General features: G+C 29.9%; 2 protein-coding genes across 2 annotated transcripts; one reads left to right on the forward strand and one right to left on the reverse strand.

Moving 5' to 3' along the window:
* Positions 1 to 899: 899 nt before the first annotated feature.
* PHF1 (phosphate transporter traffic facilitator1) lies at positions 900 to 5,698 on the reverse strand. Its single transcript, XM_089722950.1, has 10 exons — positions 5,398 to 5,698; positions 4,932 to 5,032; positions 4,302 to 4,434; positions 4,091 to 4,182; positions 3,502 to 3,601; positions 3,351 to 3,423; positions 3,121 to 3,241; positions 2,488 to 2,607; positions 1,653 to 1,723; positions 900 to 1,402 (listed from the first exon to the last, which is right to left on the reverse strand). Exons 1-10 carry the CDS (start codon positions 5,560 to 5,562, stop codon positions 1,212 to 1,214), a joined length of 1,167 nt encoding a protein of 388 aa, XP_089579076.1. The 5' UTR covers positions 5,563 to 5,698; the 3' UTR covers positions 900 to 1,211.
* A 3,726-nt stretch (positions 5,699 to 9,424) lies between these two features.
* On the forward strand, positions 9,425 to 11,060 carry VTE5 (phytol kinase 1 VTE5). The gene is made up of 6 exons (XM_012234824.4): positions 9,425 to 9,831; positions 9,937 to 10,004; positions 10,091 to 10,222; positions 10,316 to 10,431; positions 10,510 to 10,624; positions 10,722 to 11,060. Exons 1-6 carry the CDS (start codon positions 9,490 to 9,492, stop codon positions 10,906 to 10,908), a joined length of 960 nt encoding a protein of 319 aa, XP_012090214.1. The 5' UTR covers positions 9,425 to 9,489; the 3' UTR covers positions 10,909 to 11,060.
* The last annotated feature ends 12,744 nt before the right edge of the window (positions 11,061 to 23,804 follow it).

Here is a 23,804-nt window from a genome sequence, read left to right on the forward strand (position 1 = left end):
TTTAAATATTTTTAATTTAAATCTTTTACCCATTATAATATATAATTTTTACGTATAAATTAAATAATATTTATTTAACATTTATTTTTATCTCTTAAATAAAATAAAAAAACATTTTTCTCTTTACAACAGTAAAAAAAGGCAATTTGAAAGGTATTTTTTAGAATAAAAAATTTACGTTGTAATTTTTTTTATTCTTAATTTAGATAGAAAGATGTTTTTTTATTCGTAATGAAAAAAATAGCTACTTGGAGGGTATTTTGAAAATAAAAATTAATATTATGATATTTTTTGTTAATTGTTAAATAAAATTAAATGACATTTTTATCCTTTATAACGGTAAAACAATGGAAAATTTGAAGGGTATTTTTATGAATAAAAATTAACATGTTAACTATAAATACCTTATAATCTTCCTTTGTTTTCACAACATCATTTTTTTTTTTTCTCTAAACTCCATTAAATTTCTCCTATCATTTCTTTTCTCCTAATATAAATTCAATCCATTTTTTGACATGTCTCTCAATTCAAACTAATAGAAATTAAATATTAGTAAAAAATTTTAAATTTATGTTATGTGTAGTTATAATTTTTTAATAATTTTAAAATTATTAATTTACTCTTTTAATCTTTTTTTTAATTTAATACTAGTATTTGTTATTAATTTTCTTATTTAGCTACAAAAACTAAAAAAGTTAAAAAAATTATCTAAATTCGATTCTAGACCAAAACTGAACCAAAACCGGCGGTATTAAAAGCGTCTTTAAAACCATCTAAATATGGTTTGAATTCAGTTTCACCTTTTCTGCAATCGAAACTGACGGTTTTAAAACGGCAGTCATGCCTAATAAATGGTAGCTTTATACTGAAATTCAAAAAAAAGAAAAAAGAAAGAAAAAGAAAAAAAAAACGGCTTCACAAGCCCTCTCCCATTACAAGAAATAGAAAGGAGCAAAACTAAGAAGAACACGTTCTCAAAAGTACTTGACATTTTCATGTTTTCCTTTATGTGAGTGATCCATTGAAAAGATTAATAAGACAAACAGCAGCAGCCTACATTAAATTACACAACATTAAAACTAAATTTTCCTGGAATTAACTTAATTCTCGTGTTACAGCCGAGTCTTTTAACACCTGGAATTGTGCATGGAGCTAACGATGCATATCTCTTTTTTAAGTCTTCTTTCTGTCTTTATCTAACAAACAAACTTTCACATTTCTAAAGGTCCAAATACATCATCGGATGATTGTGGATCTTGTAAAATAGGCTGAAACTTGGGTCTCGCAGGTTCATCTCTCCCAGGAGGGAAGTTCCAAAATGAATCAGAATTCTCAAAGAAAATATAAAATGCAACTGCAGATGCCAAAAATAGCAAAACCAGCAGCAAATAAATCTGCCATTCTGCACATGAGAGGGAGGAAAATTAAGTCTATTATACTCGGCTTTTCACGCGTGCGCGCATGCAGTAGAGGTACTCATGGGCCTCTGGCTCAGCCCAGTCAGCTTGAAGCCTGTATTCTAGGTGGGCCAGAGTTCAGAAGTAATTGTAGGATCAGGAGGACAAAAATCTCAGCCAGACTTAGGCCCAGCCTGCCCATTGAACAGGTTGTGTGTGTTTGTGTGTGTCTGAGAGAGAAAGAGAGAGAGAGACCTTTCCAATCTGCAGGAACATTTAGCTTAGTCACCACTGCCCCCCATTCTTTTGAAGAAGTAAATATGACCCTGCAAGAGGAAATCATAAAGTGGAAAATAACTTATCAATCACAAAAAGAAATAAATAATGACTGAAACTGGTTACAAACAAAGGTCAAATAGCTGAAGTGCATGGTGCACGGTAAATTGCTCCATGCAATAACTGAATATGCTAAGGAATAAACAAGCTGTATTTGCAGGACTCAAAAATTGAAGTAAAAACAGAAACATTATCAACCTAAAGTAGTTCAAAGGCTCTTATTAAACCTACATCAGTCATCTACAAAGTAAAGATGATAAAGAGAATCCAATGAGATCACAGCCAGAAAGCTAATTTGAAGAATGTGATCCAAAGCATGCACAAAGATCAGCAACTGACGATATGTCACAATACAACATCTTATAGCTAGCATCTTAATGGGATGGCATCTATTTAATTGTTCTTCTAGCTGTTAGTGTGATGTGAAGCAAAAGAAGTTGAGATTTGACCTGAAGGCCACAGGATAAAAGCCAGCAAAATGACAGAGAACTCTTCACATACCAAACTTCAACATTAAATACAAAACCCATCCAACAGAATCCGAAGGATAACTTTTATTTACTAACATGCTATAAGCCTATAATGCCTAAAAAGATATTCTATTATTCTTTCCATTAAAGATTAACATATTCATATTTTCCAGATTCATTGTAACTATGGCAACTTAGCACAGCAGCTTTCATAACCAATTCTTCATGAAAATGTCTTTAATTATAAATTATCACGATTTAGACATGAATTTTGTTAGTCTTACCTTTGATTGGGACAGAACTCTAAAGATGTAATGCATGAACCCAAGTGCATCCTCCTGCTCCAGTGGCTAACCTCCATTTTCTTTACATCGACTACACACACGTCTCCATCCTTGCTTCCTCTACAATTGACAAAATTGGCACGTCAGTGTAGTTGATTTGCATTACACCATTTGATAATATGTCATGTTGAATGTTTTCTAAGACTCTTTGCAGTTAACTATCCAGACTATATCTTCAACTGAAATCTCTTTCATAATTAGTTTTAAGAAACTCAGGCAGTATAACCAGAATGCTCTGCAAACTAGGTTTGAATATGCTAAAACAAATTCTAGTTGATAAATAGAAAACCATGAAATCTGACATTTATTTAAGGCTTAAGAGAGACAACCTAAAAAGAAGAAGCTTTTATTCTTTTGATTATAGAAAAGGTTGCTTCCTTAGTCAATAACTCAATATCAAACATATGTAATCAGTTTCATGAGTCAATAACAAATAAAAACAACATCCAAATATAATTTTCAATAGAAGCACACCAGAACAAACTTATGCTTGATCAAGTAAATGAGCAAAGTCATGAAAAACAACATAGATAAACAGAATAGAATGCCTAATGGCCAAAGATAAGTGCTTACAAAGCAAGATATTTGCCATCCAGGCTGACAGACATCATACAAGCAGGCTTTTTAAGCAGTCTCTTGTATCCAATTTTCTTCCATGTACTGTTGTCATAAACAGCAGTTATAGATTTATCTCCTGATTCAATGATAATTCAAGAATTTAGAGTGATCTTTATGTTGCCAGATAAAACACAATGTTGAAAATTGTCTACCCCAAGTTATAGTTTACTGACAGAAAAATATACCTCTCTGAACAGCACAAAACAAAAAAGGCTTTGTCCCATCCTTAGAGAACCGACATAATTCAATCTTCTCGTCCTGCATTGAGAACACCATAGAATCACGGACGAAAAAAATCAACGTACCTCATCATTTGCTAGATTAAATAACGCATACCGAAATGCGAGCCAAAGTAGTCAAAGGCACACCATCTTCTATATTCCAAATTCTCGCGGAACCATCAGTGGATGTTGAAGCTAAAAATGCCGAATCTAGGCTAGAATATGATAGAAATCAATAGCCAAATAATTCATACCAAGAATTGGGAGCAAAATAATAATCCTGTTCACAATTTCATTTCAGCATAAAAGAGAAGAAAAGCAATGGAAAATTTTCCACTCAGTGTTTGCACACATAAAGTGTGAAATAGAGGTTCCAACAGTTCAAAAATAATGGCTTGAGATTTTTGGTTGTGTAAAATAGAGATATAGTGCTAAAGAAGAGACATTGAAATCTGCTCATTCTTTTGCAAAATCAACAGCCCACAACTGCAATTCTAAAAACAGGCTAGAATTGAGTTAAGGTCGTGTCGTTACCGGACCATACTATATTTAGAAACATAATGAGAGGAAAAAATGCCTATTGCAGTGTCGTGTTCTAACTGTTGCCCACATATTTAAGCATGTAAGATCAGCGTTATTTTTCTAGTATATCCATGCATAGATTTAAATCATGATAATGAACAAAGGAAAAGAAAAAAAAATACCTAATATCCATATCCCAGAAGGATTTGTGAGCTTTTGGTTCATCCAAAATTATGCGTTGGCTTGGCCACTCAAAAATTCTGAGATGCCCGTCCTGTAGTTGATTATATAATATCAAATCACATATGGGCTTCACTTACAAACATTATCAAACTCAAAACACTTGAATGAAAGCCATTGCTAACAATGGTTGAATCATGTGTTCTTGCTTACCACCCCACCAGTGGCAAATTTAGATCCATCAACACTAAAGGCTAGGCATTTCTGTGAACCAACATCTTTCAGAGGAGGTAGTTCTTTGGCCAACACCTTTATATTAGTTTCTTGACCGCAAAACTCAAACAATCTGCATGTCACAGTGAGATTGAACCTCACATTAGGAAGGAGTTCCTCAACAATGCAAGAGGAGAACAAAATATGATCAATTACAGAAATTTTTTCTTTGAACACATTCAACTGAACAGAACATTTATGTTCTGAAAGAAAAAATTACTCTCATGTTGAGTGCACTTGAACTCTACTTGCTGTTAGTTACATCAGTGTCATGCTCCACTTTCTCACATTCATTTGTAGAATTCACATGAATTAGATACTAACAGACCAGCTACACTGAAGAATTCCTTAAAAAACATGTGCAAAGGCTTAAGGATCTTTTACTACATAGGGAAATCAGCAATCTTTAATCCTAGTACAGAATAGCTAAATGCAATTGCAAACATACATAATAAACTGGGAGTGCTCTCAAACCAAATCATATAACAAGTCACAGACTTTTGTACAGTAAGCCCATAGCAGAATCTTTCGCTTTCCTAAAAATATTGAAATTGAGGAAGAGAAACTCACTTGCAGCCACCTTTGGTTGTAGAACACACAAAGTCATCACCACTCGGATGCACTGCAATTGTCACTATATCACCTTCAGTTTCTTCTAGCACGTACGTAGCCTAGAAACAAAAAGAAACGAAAACAAAAATTAAAAAAAAAAAAAATTAAAATCCTTACTCCTGTTTGGTAGCCTAGAAAACAGAGGAAAAAAATAAAAAACAAAACTTTAGCTATCAAACTGGGCTAGTAAAGTAAAGCTTGTTGTTGCCAACGCTCCTCAAAAAAATAGAGAATATTAACCCAATTATTCGTTTCGCAAAACAACAAAAATACTAAGTTTATGGTGATAACCCTATTTTATTAGAACAGAGACAACGGAAAACGACGCTGTTTCAACGATTCCAATTCGTTTCCGAATAACGATAACAGAAACAAAAAAAAAAAAAAAAAAAAAAAAAAAAAAAAAAGACAGAGAACGAGATACCAGAGGAGAGGGAGAGAGAGACGTGGTATTGGGATCGAAAGAGAAAATCTCGAGCACAGAAGAAGAAGCCTTGCGGCTTCTTGACTTTCCCAACACAACAAGATTAACGTTTTCGGGTCTCCGGATCCACGACCCGCATGCCACGGTACCATGCTCCGACTCCATTTAGCCTCAATTACACAATTACAAAACAGAGAGACAGCGAGCGAGAGACTAGATTGTTTTGGCTTTTCGAGTTTCTGATAATGGAAGTGGAAAAACAGAATGATAAGAGGTAGACGAGGAAGAACTAAGAATTTTTTTTTTTTTTTTAATATAAAGAAGAGGTACAAGCAATGGAAGCATAATGTACAAGTAACCAAAAGTGGGCCCACGCGGGAATGAGAGTGAGAAATACAATGATTGCAATTTGGTTGTGACTAAAACAATGTCAACTCCTTCAACTTGTTGGATATTTCCGTGGATATTCTGCCGCTACGATACGACAATCAGAATCGCGTTTCAACAAAGAAAAATCAATTCTTGCCATAGTATGCAATTTTATAACAAAGCTAACTTTAATGGATTATTTCATGTCACATCTTGCAATTCTAATCGATTTAATTCAAGTGAGAAGGCATATATTTCTTAAATTAAGTTAGTATATAGGGCCGCAAAATAATAAATTACATAAAATAATATTAATTGTGCCATAACTTAATTAAAAATTCACAAATTCACAAAATAGGTTGAACATTTTTTTTTCTATGTTTTTTCCTTATCTATCACCTAGTTTAGGTATTGTTTGCATTTTTTAGTAAGAGTAAAAGGTGCAGTGTCTTGTTCTTGTAGAGAGTTGCTAAAATGTCTTTTAAGTACAATTTATTTTATGTGCCCTATTACTTTGGCATGAGTTCCCATTGGGTTGATCTTCTAGGCAACTCCAGACATATATAATGAGTGCTCTAAAATCAAGTTATAGGACAAATTAGTCTTATTATGGAGATAGCAGTTGCAGATATCGCCATCTTCTTATCAGTTACGGAACTTTGAGACATCATCAATCTTCCACCTCAATCTTTTATAAGGCATAATGGCCAATAATGATATTAAACCAACTTTAGATGTTTTTACAGCTAATGAGCTATCAGAAAATATGCTAGAATCCTCTGAATCTTTGATAATTAGACATTCTGGCTATTTTGAAGGTACACTTCCCCTTGAAAATTTATGCTACCAATATTGTTGTGGCTCTTTAGGTGTCTTCGAGAACTTTGGATGAACCTATAATTTCTTTAAATTGATAGATGATATTCATCATATCTACTTCAATAATATTGATGCATGCTACATGTGGAAAAAGATCTTTATCTGTTGATGTTTGCTCTTTCTCAGGGAACCTCAGGATTCCCTTGTTGATGCGATCTTGTAGAGCATTTCTGAAACTCTGATAGCCATTAGTAGTACAAGTATGGTTTCAAGAATCATGATACTTACAATATTTTTTGCCCTTCATTTCTTCCTTCCTCAGCAGCTTATGACCTATTGGAAGAGTTATGAATTTTTCCTCTAACAACAAATAAAAGATCTTCTCGTTAGAAGACTTGCTAATGGGAGATTGAATAACAAGTCCACAACATCAATTTTCTTTTTAGTGACCTTATCCATGAACATATTCATGGTTTTGCAGCAATTTGGCCACCATCTAACTATTATCCCTCTGTTCTTCCAGCATCGGCTTCACATTAGAGGAATTAAAGTTAATGACAACATCATCATAAATAGAAACCATTTTACCTAGACGTTTATCGAGGTCGTCAGTCAAGGTAATTGCAGTTTCTGTGGGATTTTAGGCAGGAAAGTTAGATCCTCTTTTAGGACTTCCAAGATCTACTTTCTCATGTCCTTCATCTGAATCTAGAGACCCGATAGCAGTTTCTTTCTCAACAACATAACGGGTTTTTCGACCCATGATGAATTCCTCTTAAAACTCAAATGAAAGATGGTTGGGGATGCACAACTACATCCCACCAGGTGTGTCATTAAAAAGTATTGGTCCGTTTAGGAGAACAAGCAAAGAGATTAAATGCGCTGAAACTTGAATTGAAAATTTTGGGCATATATGTGTAATACACCAACTGAAAAATTAAATTGTGCTTAACCTAATTTTTGGACCGTGAGTTTGATCCAAGATTATACAGATCACCAGTTGCACAATTAACATAAATTGAACAAACGAATTTGTAAAAAGTGAACTTGAATTACTTTTAATAAAATTGTAATTATAGATAAAGTAAATGAATAGTGTTTAAAAATTGAAGACATTACTTTGAAATTTAAATTGACTACTTGAAGTTGAAATTGTTTAATTTAAATTTGCTGGAGAATTTGGTTCGTGTATCTACGTTGTTTTCTTCCCCCTCTTATAATCTCCACAGGCAGTTACCAAAAGATCCACTAAAGCACATGTTTATCATTAGCTCATTTGATCTCTTATCTTCTATGCATGAATAATCGTTTGAAAAATGCTCTTATTTTACTCAATTGCAACACACTTAGAGGAATAAAACACCTTTTCACCAAATCACACATCATCTAGTGGTTCTGACTCATAAATAATCCAAGTTAAATAATAAAAACATAAGTGTCCTTACATAGTTACAAATTACCAAGAGGAATAAAGTGCTTCAAGTTATCTTAATAACTTATACATGAAAAATTAGTCATATTAATGTCTGCTCACGTGTCCTCATGTACCATATCTTGGAGGCTTCCTATTATGACACACGTTATTATGATGAGTTTATTGATTGAGTGTAATTATCACCCTAAAGAAATCATTAAATAAGTGTCTAGCATGGGATGTAGATCTCTCACGTGCACCGAAAGACGCAACAGAAGTATTGAAAGCATGTATTGTATATTAAAATAATGTTGTCTCGTCCATTTCAGGAAAAAGGAGTATGAGTTTGTTGGATTGCTATCATAGGAGTGTAATGAGTGTTCGATGAGATTTCTAATGTTGCAGATGGTACAGTCCGTTCAGGTTATGGTACAGAAGATGATGTGTTGGGCATATTAGTGCGATAATCTTTGTAATAGTTATATGTCATAGGGGGAGAGATTTGAGGTATATCATCTATTGGCGGAGCTTCAACTGGAATACGTCTAGATGCTATTTCACGTCTCCTTCGCCTTTATAGTTCTTTTGGTGCTTGACCACGAGAAAACTCTATAGATGAAGGGGTTGAAGCGTAGGATAGGTTTTGATATGAATTTCTTTGATCATTACATTATACAGTAAACAATTTTCGTCGAAATGATTGAGTTCTACGAATTGATGATGTTGAACAATGATATATATGTTGAAGTCCATCTGCCTGTATTAAAGAAAAATATTATGAAAATAAAAGCAAAATTTATTATTCAATTAGATTAAAAGTTTATAAGAAAAGATAAAAAGATATCAGTCAATTCCACAACTCCAACTTCTGCATCTCAAAATGAAATTCAACATATGATTCCTTGTACATATCATTGCATATATTCTGAGTCAGAGCTTAAATGTGCTTCGAGTGAATAAAATAAAACCTTAAAAGAGAGACAATTGTTGTACGCTTGAAAAATTTATGCTCCAAATCCACCGCGCACAAGGCTTGTATGTTGTCATGGTTTGTTCAAATAAAAACTACATAGCTGGTGTGTGTGTTTTAATGAAAAAAAACTTAAGAGTAAATAAATTTTTTTTATTAAAACTATTAATTAATCCAATGGATTTTTAATAAAATACTGTTATCTCGTGTATTTTTTTGTTGACAAATAAATTGTGTCTCGGAACCAGCTGAATGATCTCAGTACAAGATAAAAATCAATATTTATTTATGTAATTACTTTTTGGTGTGTGTGGCTTTTTCAACTGCGCTGAATTGACAGTTTCAGTACAACTCTCTCTCCATTGCATGACATGTCATGACAATTAGTTTTGATTTGGCGTTGGCTGAGAAGTACTCTTTTTAAAGAAAATTATTTTTGTCAAAAAAAAAAAAAAAAACCCTTTCATGTTATTATACCATACACAAGAAAACATTGAACTACTCTTGTCTGCTTACAGTAATGAGTCTCTTATCGTTTACTCCTACCCTCCCTTGCCTCCTGCTCCACCACCAACTGAACAGATCCGCCACCGTCTTCTCTCTCCTCTCCTCCTCTCCTTTCTCTTCTCATTGCCTTTATTCGAAGCCACCTCCTAGTTTACCCTTCCACAATCTCTATCACATTCGTCGTGCAACCACCTCTCGCAACTCTTCTCCTTTTTCCCGTCCTCGCTTTGCTGCCGCCGCGGTCCCTGGAGGAGCTCTGCTTCAAGACGCCGGAGCCACGGTAGCTGTTCTCGCCGGCGCTTATGTTCTAGTTCTCGTTTTCGACACTCTTACTCAGCGAAAGCTCATCCAGCAGGCACTGTATCTATCGAGTGTATATCATGATTATTTTTTCTACCAATTAGAATTTGTTTGGGCAGCTTTTTTGAAAATTTTACATTTGGTTTTCTAATTGGAACAGAATTTGAGCAGAAAATTGGTTCATATATTATCTGGTTTGCTTTTTGCCGTTTCTTGGCCAATTTTCAGGTATGAATGTTTATTTCTCTTTTCAAATTTTCGAAAATATGCCATACTTGATATTTCCCCCTTATGCTCGTTTGATCCTAGAATAGCACCTCAACAGAGGCTCGCTACTTTGCAACTTTAGTGCCTCTTGTCAATGGCTTAAGGCTTGTAATCCATGGCCTCTCATTGGCAACCAATGATGGGCTCATAAAGTCTGTTACTAGAGAAGGAAAACCAGAGTAAGTTTTTTTTGTTCCCCTTATCTATCACCTGGTTTAGGCATTGTTTGCATTTTTGGTAGGAGTAAAAGCTGCAGTGTTTTGTTCTTGCAGGGAGTTGCTAAAGGGTCCTTTATATTATGTGCTTATGTTGATTTTATGTGCTCTAGTGTTTTGGCGTGAGTCTCCTATTGGGTTGATCTCATTGGCAATGATGTGTGGTGGTGATGGTAAATACTATTGCTAAAACTCAAAACCCATATTATGTCTTTTTGTTTCTAAATAATGGTTCACCAGTGGGTCTTTAGGTGTGGCTGATATAATGGGAAGAAGATTTGGGTCAATGAAACTTCCTTATAATCAACAGAAGAGTTGGGTGGGTAGCATATCTATGTTCATTTCCGGATTCTTGATTTCTATGGGGTATGTTTTCAGCTCAAACCTCTATTGCCATTACTGATAGAATTTTTGGTGCTGTATATTGATATTAACATGGATATAATGTTATTTTTAAACATAGGATGCTATACTACTATTCAGCATTGGGATATTTTGACTTTGATTGGATATGGACAATGAAAAGAGTTGCTTTGATTGCTTTAGTGGCAACAATAGTGGAGTCTCTTCCTACTACAGAGACCATAGATGACAATATATCTGTTCCTTTAACAAGCATCTTGGCAGCATATCTAAGCTTTGGTTTCTAGCTTGCGGTGCATAATACCAATTGTTATGTTTTAGATTTACTCTTTTAATGGTGTAGTTCTATTTTGATGATTCTAGCTAATATTTTATTGCTATAAATTGGTAGAATGTTATGAAAGCTGAAATTTAATATCAGGTAATGCTAATTACATTATGTATTCCATGCTATTTTACCTAATGGAATGTTCATAAAATACGATAATACATGTAATCTTTGATTACTTGCTATATTATCATTCCTTACATTTGATTATATCACTCTTGCCTCTCCCCCAAAAAAATAAATAAATAAATGTTGAAATGTAAGTGTTACAGCATATTTTTTATCATTACTTTCTCCTTTACAGGTTCCGACATGCGTTCCCAGGATAAGTACTCAACCTTCTTTGATTTTAAGTTCTTAGGTTTCACTGCCTTTTATTCCAACTACTCGTTTACTTATATTTAAAAAAATCCATCCCAATTTTTTACATTTTGCTATATTAGTGGCATTCTGTGTTTTCTGGTTCCATCCATATGAGTTTCTTGCAAATTATTTAGAATAACTGATGCTTCCATGGACCATAGCCATCCACTTGATAAATTAAAAGCTGCATCGATTTTGACCTTTTTATGTTTTTCATACTCATTGGGCATTGGATTTAAGTAATTTCTCCATGCTACTTATCTTACCTGTGCTAAAAGTAGTTTGTAAACGACCTTAATCACCATAAGGATGAGAATACAAATTCAATTTTCAGTAAGTGCACTTCGCTGAGAGGGCAAAAAACATTTACGCTCTATGGCCAGAGAGGATTACATCTCCTAATTATACCCAAAAAAAAAAAAAGAAGTTTGTAACTTTTTAGGATCCTTGTTATCATATGAGTTACTTCTGTTGAATTTGAGCAATTTTTCCGATCTTTCAGATGAATGATATTAGTAAACAATACGTTATTGCACCTTGGCAAGAAAAAAAAAACATGAAATTGTTTACAGCCTTGTCCTTTAATGCGTTGGGTTGAAACTTGAAACCAGGGAGTGGCATTTTCCAGTAAGTTTAGTCATTTGGATACCTTTGTGGAATACAGGTGAATAATGGAAACAGGGTAGGGATAGTCCTTCAGTTTGAATTTTTACAGCACCCGAATAACTGAATTTTTCTAGAGAAAATTTATAAAAACCGAACAATACTCACCCTCTAACAGGAGGATTACTTTGGGTCATCCTCATATAAGGAAATGAAATACTTACACTTGTATATCAAGCTTCGAGTACGTTATGAGATTTGCCATGTTAATTTGTCTAAAACACTAATGGATTTCAACAAATTGAGAAAAATTAAGAAAGATTATTAAGTAAAGGAGAGAAAATTAATTAAGTAAAGAAAAGCAAATCTTTTGCAAGTTTGTTGAATCGCTAAAACTGATGTGTTTGGATTTGATGTTATTATTCAGTTGCTCTGTTCATCAAAATTGAAATGTAGACATTGCAACTAAGATTATTTTGGTTTATTGGGTCAGATTTCTCAACGTTTGGGCCTTAACTTGCAACCTTGTCTTGGACCTGGAATAAAAAGGCCTATTTCTTACAGTGTCTGCCGAGGCCCATACATGATTCCAGAAAAAATGGGCATGGTCGATCCATCTTTTTTTTTATAGAATTATTAGGTATATTAATTATATTTTTAAAATTATATTATTAAAATATGTTATTTTTATCATTTGAAAAAATGAAAATAAGTTTTTACAATAAAAAAAATCACAAAAGCAACAAAAAAAAAAAATACTACTTATTTCATCAACACATTTTCCAAGCAATGTTATCAAGAATTGGTGTAAATTGTTTGGCTTGGTAGTTTTTCTTTCTTCATTTCACACGTTTATCTATTTGGAAAATCCAGTCAATTTGAGGTTTACAATTGAACACGGATGATAGAATATTAAAGTCACATGACTTTTAAAATCATTTTCAAAATCACTCAATTTTATTTTATTTTATGTTTCTTTCCAGTAAAGTCATTGGTAGATTATGGGAGAATCATGGACATGATGGATACAATGTCAATAAGGAAAATTAACAAGTCAATATCAAAAGAAACTTCCTTGTAATTCCATAGAAAGCTAAAGCTAATTAAAACAGTGGAATCACTATTACATAGAATTTGCTTCTCCATTGTACAATAGGAGATTGTGATATGTCAGTCTTAAATAAGATTCCTTAAATTGAGATTAATATAATAAAATTGCAAATGGACTGGATTTATATATATATATATATATATATTTTTTTTTAATCAGGAATAACTATATATATATTGAAATTCATATATAGAGAGCCAAGGGTAGAAATTACATCAATAATGAGGAATTCAGGGTTGAATCCATAATCTTCAGTCATGAGTATTTTCATTTTAGCCACTAGGCTAAGGCTGTATTCGACAATAATTTTATAAGTAGTTTTTCTCATTTTGATTGGTCGAAACGCTAAATGTTATTTTTTTATAGTATTTGGTAACTTATTGTTTGAATTAGCTTTATAGTTTAAAAAGTATTTTTATAAAAAACTTTTAGCGTTCCATAAAAAACTACTAAAACAGCTATTAACTACTAAAAAAACTAATAACTACTAAAACAGCTAATTGTATTGAACAGACTCTAAAAGCTTCATTGACAGGTTTAAAACAAATCAATCAAATTTCGGAGGCTTTTTTAGGAGTTAAACTTCCATTTGTCCACGTTTCGAAAAAAAAAATCTCTTTCTTATTAGATTATCAATTCTGAATTATTTAATTATAACAGGATTTTGATGCTAGGCTGTACCATTAGATTCTTTGATACTTGGCAATTGTTTGCATCAAACTTTAGTGCAAATATATAATAATAATGTACGTATATTGTCATATCTTTAGCTTTTGAAGTAAATGTAGTTAAAAACAAATTGTAGTAATAGTTTATAGCCGACCGATACCTTTTTAGATTACGTATCATTAGCTGAATAGATCAAATGAAATTATTTCTGTTGTTAGCATATTTGGTAACTAATTAGTCATATCTTGTACAACTCAAATGTAGTAATAGGATCTTCAAAAATTGTTTTTTATTGCATTTTTCATTTGTATTCACATTTCTTTTTCATGCTACTTTTAATTGCATTTTTTAATAATTCTTATCTATATGTGTCATCACTGCTAATTTAAAGAGGATAGGGAATCAAATTTCAGCCTAACAGTATATTTCCGTATATGCGCGCGATTAAACTATGTTCACACCAGCGATCTTGCCAAAATAGTTAAAAATGCCAAAAAAATAATTTTACTTGATTATATTAACTATAGGAAGTAAAATAAAAATATTTTCTTTCGGAAAATTCTCCCACTGAAAATTTATTTATTTATTTTTTTTTTTACTTTGGGGGCTACAGCCCCTTAAAACCTTCTGTGTCCACCCAACAAATTGCTGTCTCACTCACTCGACGTTTTCTATTTGGAGCTTTCAAATCTTCAAAGTAACGCGTGTCAAATGCAAATATAAAAATTCTAAACCATCATTATATTATTTGAAATAATATATTAATATAATAAACTTCCCTAGACAAAAGATTAGCAATTACTAATCTTTTAATGTCTTATAAAAAAGATACGACGATAGAAAAAAATAAAAGCTGTCGAGTTAAAGTATTTTCCACCTCAAAATTATTACCGACAGTAAATTTTATTTAAAGAAGAGAGTTGCCCCTGTTGGTCCATGATGTAAATTATTAATATCTTATTCTTTTAGATCGGGATAAGTAATTCCAAATCATGGATTCAAAATGTAGGAGTATACCTAATCCATGGCGTACAAGCAATATTAACTATTAATTTAAGAATTTTATTCCATATAAATCAAAGGTATTGAAGACTTCAGAAGTTACTATTTGTCCCTTCCTCTAACTAGTTTCTGTGTTCTCATTTGCCAATCTCAGTCACAACATTTATGGTTTTGGTAAACCTAATCAATTCAAAGAGAAATGCACACTTGTATCAATTTTAATTTTTTAATTATCTTTTCTGTTCTTTCCTTTTTTTTTTCTTTTTTCTTTTTAGAATAGATTCATCAACTATCTTGATCCAAATGGAGTTCTTTGATTTATTTTCACTTAACTTCTTTTTCTTTTTATTTCCTTAACAAAATAAGGTCCCATCTCAAGAAATTTTTGAATTTTGAAAATTTATTTTCTTTTCTCTTTTGCCTGACTCAAACCCGAAAATTAAATAAAAGTTGTTCAATAAAAATTTATAGGTTTATTGGAATTGTATTTTTAGCTTTTGGGCTAGATTATATATATTTTTTTTCTTTTTTTTTTTCAAATATCAAGTTAATCCATTAGAAATAATTCTTGTTATTTAAATTAAAATTAAAGATCAAAATCATAGAAAAAGTACGTAGGATCCCTGAGTGATGCAATATGATTGATTATAACAATTTTATATATATTATATATTAGACAATCTGTCATTGCTTGACAATGCAATCAATGTTTTCAATAATACTCTATAATTTAATATTAATTGTAAACCCAATAATGTACTTATTAATTATTTAGATGATTGATTAAAAGATAATTTAGTTATATATATATTTCTTAATTTTTCAAATAATTATTTTAAACGACAATTATAGTAGGAATTAAGGAGAAAGTTTTCTTTTCCTTTTTTTTTTTTGAGTGTCGGGTGAGGACATTTGAACTTGGATCTATTGTTAAATTGTATATACAATTATTACAGGTTATGACTTGGTGCGCAGGATGGAGAGAGTTGTTTTTAAATAATTTAAGTAAATAGGTAAGATTATAGTATGAATAAATAATTAATTCAATTTTCTAGGATTTTTTACAATGATCTCACTCCAAAAATTCAAATGATAAGTCTTTAATAAATCATTTGTTTTACTTTAAATACTAAATTAATGAGATTGTTTTGCAATGATTAAGGATCTGATCCTTTTTTTTTTTCCTCTTCTAAGTCCTAATCACATGTCAAATATAAGATTAGCGTGTTTAAGGAGCATAACATATTATTAAGTATTAAGAAAAAAAAAAACCCAACACAACCTTATTAAAGAGTACTAGTGAACAATTTGGATTAATGGATTTAAAATATTTAATAACTTATAAAATTTTATTTGGTTAGAAAAAATAAGCTATAGCACATGAAATTAATAAAATTTAATATTTGCATTAATCGTATTATTTTGAAGGGGAGATATTTTGAATTTCTCGATTTTCTTGTCTCGTTGCTGTTATTCTTATTAATGATAGAATTTAAACTATTCAATTTTAATCAAAAAAGTATACTTCAAATTCATGAATTTTATCTTTCAATTAACCGGTAAAATGTAAAATTATAGATTTTACGTTCTTTCAATAAAAAATGAGCATTGGAATAATATCTATTCAACAAAATAATTATATTTAGCAAATTATAATAAGTTCTTTTGATAAGGTGCATCATATAAAAGCTATAAATAAATATGAAAATTAAAATCATAATCAAAATTATTTGTTTAATTAATCAAATTCTATATCAATTTAATGGGTTTTTGAATTTTGATTAAATTCTCGGATTTTCGAGTTTTTTTCTGTTTTTTTTTTTTTTTTTTTTTGGTCAACTAATGACTATTGACTTGATGCTGATGGTGACGAGGGGTAGTCTGGAAGGTAAGAAAGGCTGCTTCAAATTTATGAGAGCCAACGGCCAGCGAACGCCATGGGCCCCCAACCATATTCCCTGAGCCCTGGCTTTGTCTCTGCTTTTTTGGCATGTAAATGTAAATAAAAATAAATATATTTATTTCACTTTTTTTTTCCCTTAAATTAGATAAATCGTTTTTTTTTTTTTTAGAAAATTAATATAGTGTTTTATAAAATTGAAATAATTCTGACCAAACTAATAATCTCAGTCATTTCATGCCCTTTCGTATGCGGTGGTGTGTGAATCCGACTTGGCAAACTTAGCTGTGTGTAGTCAGCAACAACCCAATAAGAATATGGAGTTCAACCGTCTTAACGTGATTTTCAACTATTAACCTAAATATTGATAGTAAATTTTGTGATTGAGATACGGGTGTAAATAAGTTGAGCTGAGCTCCAATATACCATGCTCGAAACTCGATTCAAAAATCAATGAGGCTGAAAATTTTAGGCTCAAATTCGATTAGATGAAAATTCAAGCTCAATTTGAGAATCGAGTTTAACTCGAAAAATTTTGAACTCGAGGCTCAAATAATTTAAAATAATAATCTTTCTATCTTATTTTGTTTATATAGTTTGACAAAACATACATATTAAGAATTTAGTCGACAAAAATTATTTTGCCATTTTTATAATCTTAACTCATTAAGACATTGATAAAAGTCCTTTATTTAATAAATAATTATAAAAGTTATTATGCAAAAAATAATTGTTTACGTATCTAAATTTAGAAATATTACAAATATTTTGGGACATCCAAAAAAAAATAACAAGCAAAAAAATGGGACGGAGGGAGTATTATATAAATACAGTGACGGAGCCAAGAATTAAAGTTTGGGGCTAAAAAAATTTTATGAGTTAAGGGGCGAAATTGAAAAAATTTTCTACTTTAGTGAGTAAAATAAAAAAATTTTGATATTTTATGGATGTCTTCTTTTAAAAAAAATTGTTAGGGGGCGGGAGCCACCCCTATTACCCCCTAGCTCCGTCAATGTGTGTGTTTCTGTGTGTATATATATATATATATATATATATAAGCTCGATAAGGGTCTCTCGATAAAGGGTCTACGAACTTTCAAGCTGAACATCATTAAGCTCGAGTTCAATTTGTTTGCTAAATAAGCAAGTTCAAGCTCAAACTTTTTCGAACTTTTTTCGAGTCTATTCAGGCACTTGACTGTAAAGATCTTCCGTTCATACATTAAAATAGAAATTTTGAAAAAGTTAAAAGACACTACTTTACAATTAAAACTAACCAATAATACCAAAATAACTAGTTGTAACAGCGAATATGACATAGATTGGTAGCTAGCAAGGTCAATCAACTTAATTCTCTGGTTCTCAAAAAATTGTAATAATTTGTCACTTCCTTTTATCATATATAGCAAAAGAAATATAAAGGAAAGGAACGTTTTCATAATGGAAAACTTTAATGCATGAAACTTCCATTCTCTTTCGCTTATTTGTATTATTATGCAATAATATTAATAGGTATTATAGACTTGACTTGAGGTCCACGCTTGCAAGAAATCCATAATTCTTGACTTGTAGACAGACTTTTTTTGCTTCTTTGCTATAACTTAATTCTTACAAACCGCTTTCACTCTAAACGCGTTTGATGGGCTAAACTACTTTAAATAGGTATCTTTTTCATGTCAGTATCAATTATTTTTCAAAACAATTAAATTATAATTGATAAAGTAATAAATAAATAAATTGTTTATGAAAGTGAATTTATTGTGTATCTTGCTGTAAAATGAAAGAAAAACTCTTTTTTGTTGTATAAAATAAAATGAATTCTATAAATTTTATTTCCCCAAAAAAAAAAACTATAAATTTTACAAAATTCATGAAATTTTCAAAGTTTATCATTTGGTTGGAAAATAAGAAGCATGGATTTGAAGGGTATTTTTGAAATAAAATTAAATAGTTTAAATTTCACCATCAATAAAAATGATTGAATTAATAAAATCTCAAAATAAAATTTATCTCTTTCAAAATGGTAGCCAAATTGATAGAATCGACTAATTACATAAGTTGAACCATACTTGTTAATTAATGTAATCGGGTGTGATCTAATTGGTTTTTTCACTCATCTGAAAAGTGAGAGATCTCGAGTTTCAATTATCTATATCATAAGAGTTTTCATAAATTTTTGTTAATGAAAATCTTCGTTACGTAGTGAACAGCGACATGAATTTAAAATTTTTACAATTATTATCATATTCTGAAGATTAATTATATTAAAATAAATTGACAGCTAAACGAGGCTTAAGTTAAGAATAAATAAATAATTTTCCGTGCATGTGTAGTGTAGAACCTGATGACTAATTAATGATTATTCTGAGTATATATAAAGTATACAAATAAAAATAATATTGGCCCCAGATAATAACACTACAAGTTGGCTCTGGAAAAAACACAAAGTGCCAACATTACTTAGCTGGAAGATTGAAGCCAACCTGGAAAAATTTTAGCTTCCTGTCCTGCAGGGATTCCTCAATGTCATCATCACTGTTTTAATGCATATAATTTTTTCAATATCAGTACAACCGCAACCGTTACCGAAAAATTTTATAAAACAATTAATATTTATTAGCTAAACAATTTTATCATTCATTAGCTATCGGCTGTCAGCAATTAGTACCAATCAAATCAAATGGATTCGTATTTGTTAAATTGGTGGATGAATAAATTAATAATGGTCAATTTTGGTTCCATTTTTTTACCGGTTCATGTTTGGTTTTCAATACGGTTTGTTGAAAGATTTGTTTCAAAATGAGAACTTAAATCGGATTCAACCGTTTTTGACTAGTCAATTAGATTGGGTTTCAACTAATTTTCAGTTGATTGTAATTAATTATTTGAGTGATGTACAGGATAAATCCTGGTCAATTCTCATTTTAATTCCAAATTGTAATCTCAGCTTCCAGGTCAATTAAGTTATCAACTGGTTCTATCCAAAACTACCCTTGACTGTCTATCAAATTACGTATACTCATGCTACAAAGTAATTTTGCTTTTTAATCTTTTTTTTTTTTAATATTATCCTAATTTGAGTTTGGCTTATATTTTAAAATTGAAAGCCGTGATAGACCAAATAGAGATGGATTCACTGTATAATAGGCTTAAAATTGACTAAAACAATTTATTATAAAACATTAATAATTAAAATTTTAGTCATCTTTTTTTTTTTATAAAAAAATAATATAAATTACTTTTTTTTTTTTTTTAGATTAGAGGAAGGAGATTTGAATCTAAATCTTTTGCCAAGTCGTATATGTACTTACCACTAGAATATGTTTCGAAGAAGAAATTAGAGATTACTTGAAACTTAATTAAAACATTTGAAAAAAAAAAAGTAACTTGTATAGCTTGTGGCCATCCTTCTGGAAAACATGTTTCATTAATCATGTGCTAAAATGAAGGATTGGTGTTGTCACGTGAGCCACGTGAAACATTTCCCTCCTCTCTTACTCCTACCTATAAATAATAGAATACACATTGATTTGATGTTGATGTTAATAATAGTTTTTATTGGTTAATTAAGTGTTGTTTGGTTATTCTTTTACAAGCTTGGTATCTTATTTTGTTATAGAAATGTTTTTTTTTTTAATTTTTTGAAAAATCATGGTGTTTAAATTTTCTCTGAAATTTTCCTCAATTTAATAAATATTATTTAAAAAACTATATTATAACCATCAATTTAACCGCTATAGTTGATAATACCAATTTAAGATTAAAAAATTTTTACATTTGATATATTATTATTGATATGCTTCATTCAAGTAGCATGGTTTTTAATTTTTTTTTTAGTATAATTATTTTTTAGATGTTCTTCATCTAATCATACATGCATCAATTTCATATTATCATATATTTATTAATTATATATTACAATAAAATATTAATAAAACTATTTAGATGGATAAACTTTTGATAAATGATATTTATTTTTAGAAATTCCTTTTTCTAGAGTTATGAGTAAGAGGGTAAAAGAAAAAAAAAAATTTGAACTCAAAATCGAACTCTTAGGTTCCCTTAATTATTTAGATCTAATAGCAAAAATAGTAACCATTAGACTAACCTATTCTCCATTAATTTTCAGTTAATGAAGCAAAATATATATCATATTTATGTAAAAAACCTTTACAAATTTTAGATCAAAATTTATTCTAAAAACAATTTAAAAATGTAAAATATTTTTATTTTTAAAGTAAATTCTTTGTAACCTTTTGTAATAAGTAAAAGGATTTAAAAAAAAAAAAATCAAACATAGATGACAATCATAAATGTAATAAAATCACTAGCTTAGGATTCTCTCTTTTATTAAAAAACAGAAAAATGTTGTCTAATTTGGACAAAAGATTTGTACGAGAAGAATATATATATATATATAGATAGATAGATAGATAGATAGATAGATAGAAACATTAAAACAAAGTCCAACCTTATCCAATCCTTTATTGTCTAGTCAAAAGCCAAGTGTCAAAAACTTTCTAGATGGCCAACAAATACAATGCATTGCCTTGTGACTTGTCTATATGACACATAGCTCACCAGAAAATAAATTGAGCAAAATCTAGGAGAGCTATAGGTTGGCTAACTAACTACTGCTTGGATACACATTAATTAATTATTCTTCAATGAGAAAAAATGCCTATTATATATATACTAGTTGGTATACACATTCCATCCTTTGGTTGCCACAAAGAATATGGATCTCCAACCATAAGCATTTTCACGAAGATAGACTCTATTTTTAATATAATACCGATATCCGAAAGTTTATAAGACTCTAATTACATTCGGTCTGAATATTACAGAATTTATATATAGAAGCGATTCTTAAGACCTTTAATTAAAAAAAAAAGTCTCAATCAATCTATCTCAACTAGTGTTTTTATTTTTACTTTTTACCTAACCCGTATTTGAGAAATATCATAAAACAACAAAATAGTGAATTGGTCAAACAAAGATGTCTTGTTAATTGTTATATTTTCTTTTCTAGTAATAATGACAACTCTAAGAATAAAATTAAGCCCCAACCCAAAAGCAAATGTTCCACCACACAACCAACCATTGTCTTTTTTTGAAACCTCCAATCAGGTTTGGGTTCGTTAGGCCCAAAAACAACTATTACTACAAAAGATGAAAAGGAAGCTTCAACAAGGAAGCCGCCTGTTTGGTCATCTCCATTGTCTTCCTAGATAAGAAAAGGAAAACAGGAAAAAGGAAAAAAGAAAAAGAAAAAGAAAAAGAAAAGAAAAGAAAAAACTTTCTTTGTCAAACTTATTTTTCTTTGAATAAATAAGTTTGTCCATATAGTCAAATCATTGCGCAATTAAAAAATTTTAATTATTCTTATCCGACAAATTTTAATTTTTTGCAATCTTTGCATCAATAATCAAATTTTAAAAAATATTTTCGACATATTTATTAATTAAGAAATATTCCGCTATGGTTTAGTGATTTTTAATTATGTTTAATCATCATATAAAAATCTTAAAAAAGATATAAAAGTATATAAAGTGAGTAGCATTTATTATACATCAAAATTGAAATAAATTAAGAAATTATTTTTTTTTCAATAAACTCAAATTAAATACATATGCAAATTCTTTTTGTTTTTCTATTTTAATAAACAAAAAAAAAAAAGACATCTATTTCTCGAGTCCCTTATGTGCAATTTTCTTTTTCTTTTTTTTTTTTAATTTTTTAATCTTTTCCTTTTTTTTCCACATTTGAAAGCTATACAAATTTAAAATAATATAAAAAAATAAAATGGGATTCGCTTTATCACATCGGAAATCGAGCCCAAGTTGGCATTTGTGAATATTATATTCATTAGAATGGGCCCCAACTCCATTCAAAACGTAGAAGGTCAAAACTGGAAAGCTTCGTTGCAATTGTATTCAAATTTTGTTATGTAGTAGTCAAATGCCGCCTCGGCGCCTCAGGAGGCCCGCCCCAACAACTTGACTTTTTTTATTATTGTTATTATTATATTTTAAAATTTCATATTTTTATTTCACATTCTTACCTTTATTTCATAATTTAATATAAATAAAATTAAAATTAAAAAAAATAATTTATTACTATTAAAAATATTTATAGTGGACAATACCATCCAACGATTAAAATTTTAAAAAAATATATTAAAAAAATTTCATTTATTACTCCTGAAAATGATTTATATTTTGAAGTAAAATAATAACCATGAAACAATTTATATTTTTAAATAAAAGAAATTATAAATTTTGATAAATTTGAAAATTCTTTCAAATATTGATGTTAGTGATTTGGAAAAATTTTGTGGTGAGAAGTATGATTTGTCTAACCAGATGAATTTCTAGAAAATTGTCGTTTCCTTCACAAGATAAGTAGAGTTTGAATTGTTCACTTATTTATTCTCCAATTGAATTTGTAGGGTTGGAAGGGTAGGCTTTGGGAACATCTAATAATATCTATTAGGTCATCTTTTCCAATGTTGGATATTATAAGATTCCCCCAATTTAGACAAATTGTATAAACTATTTTTTTTTTTTAAAAAAAAGAAAAATTAATTTATATGGTTTTTTAACCTGGAATTTCCTATACAAATAAACAAATTTTGATTTTAGCACTAACAATTTTAATTTTTCACTCTCTCAATTAAAAAAAAAATTGAGTTACTTAATTTTATGGAATTTATTTAGAAATTTCATTTTTTTTTTTTGGGTAAAATTTAGAGTTGTTCAATTTTGTAGAATTGAATTCATATAATTAAATCTATTTTGCTTTCATTCCAAGCATAAAAATATAGATTTTCAACATAAAATTTTATAGAATTCATTTATTCTAAACGACTAGATAATTTCGAGTTAAAATAATACTTTCATTTTATAAAGTTAGTTTAAAAATAAATAATGAAATGTTTATAAAACTACTTAAAGCTAACTTATTTTGTTATGTAATTACCATAAAAAATATTATTTCTGTTCTATAATTTTTGTTATATTTAAAATTTCACGATTACATTTGATATGTTATAATAAATTATTGAGTAAATTGACTATATATAAATTAAATATACAATTCAAGAATTTTTAAAAATGAGGATAGTGTTGAAGTTTTAACAATGTTATTAAATTCGGTTCAGACAATGACTTGGTTAAGAAACTAGATGATGGGCATTGATTTAATT

Source organism: Jatropha curcas, chromosome 6 (assembly GCF_041381405.1).
Source record: "Jatropha curcas cultivar XTBG-Jc1 chromosome 6, XTBG_Jcur_1.0, whole genome shotgun sequence".
Lineage (NCBI taxonomy): Eukaryota > Viridiplantae > Streptophyta > Magnoliopsida > Malpighiales > Euphorbiaceae > Jatropha > Jatropha curcas.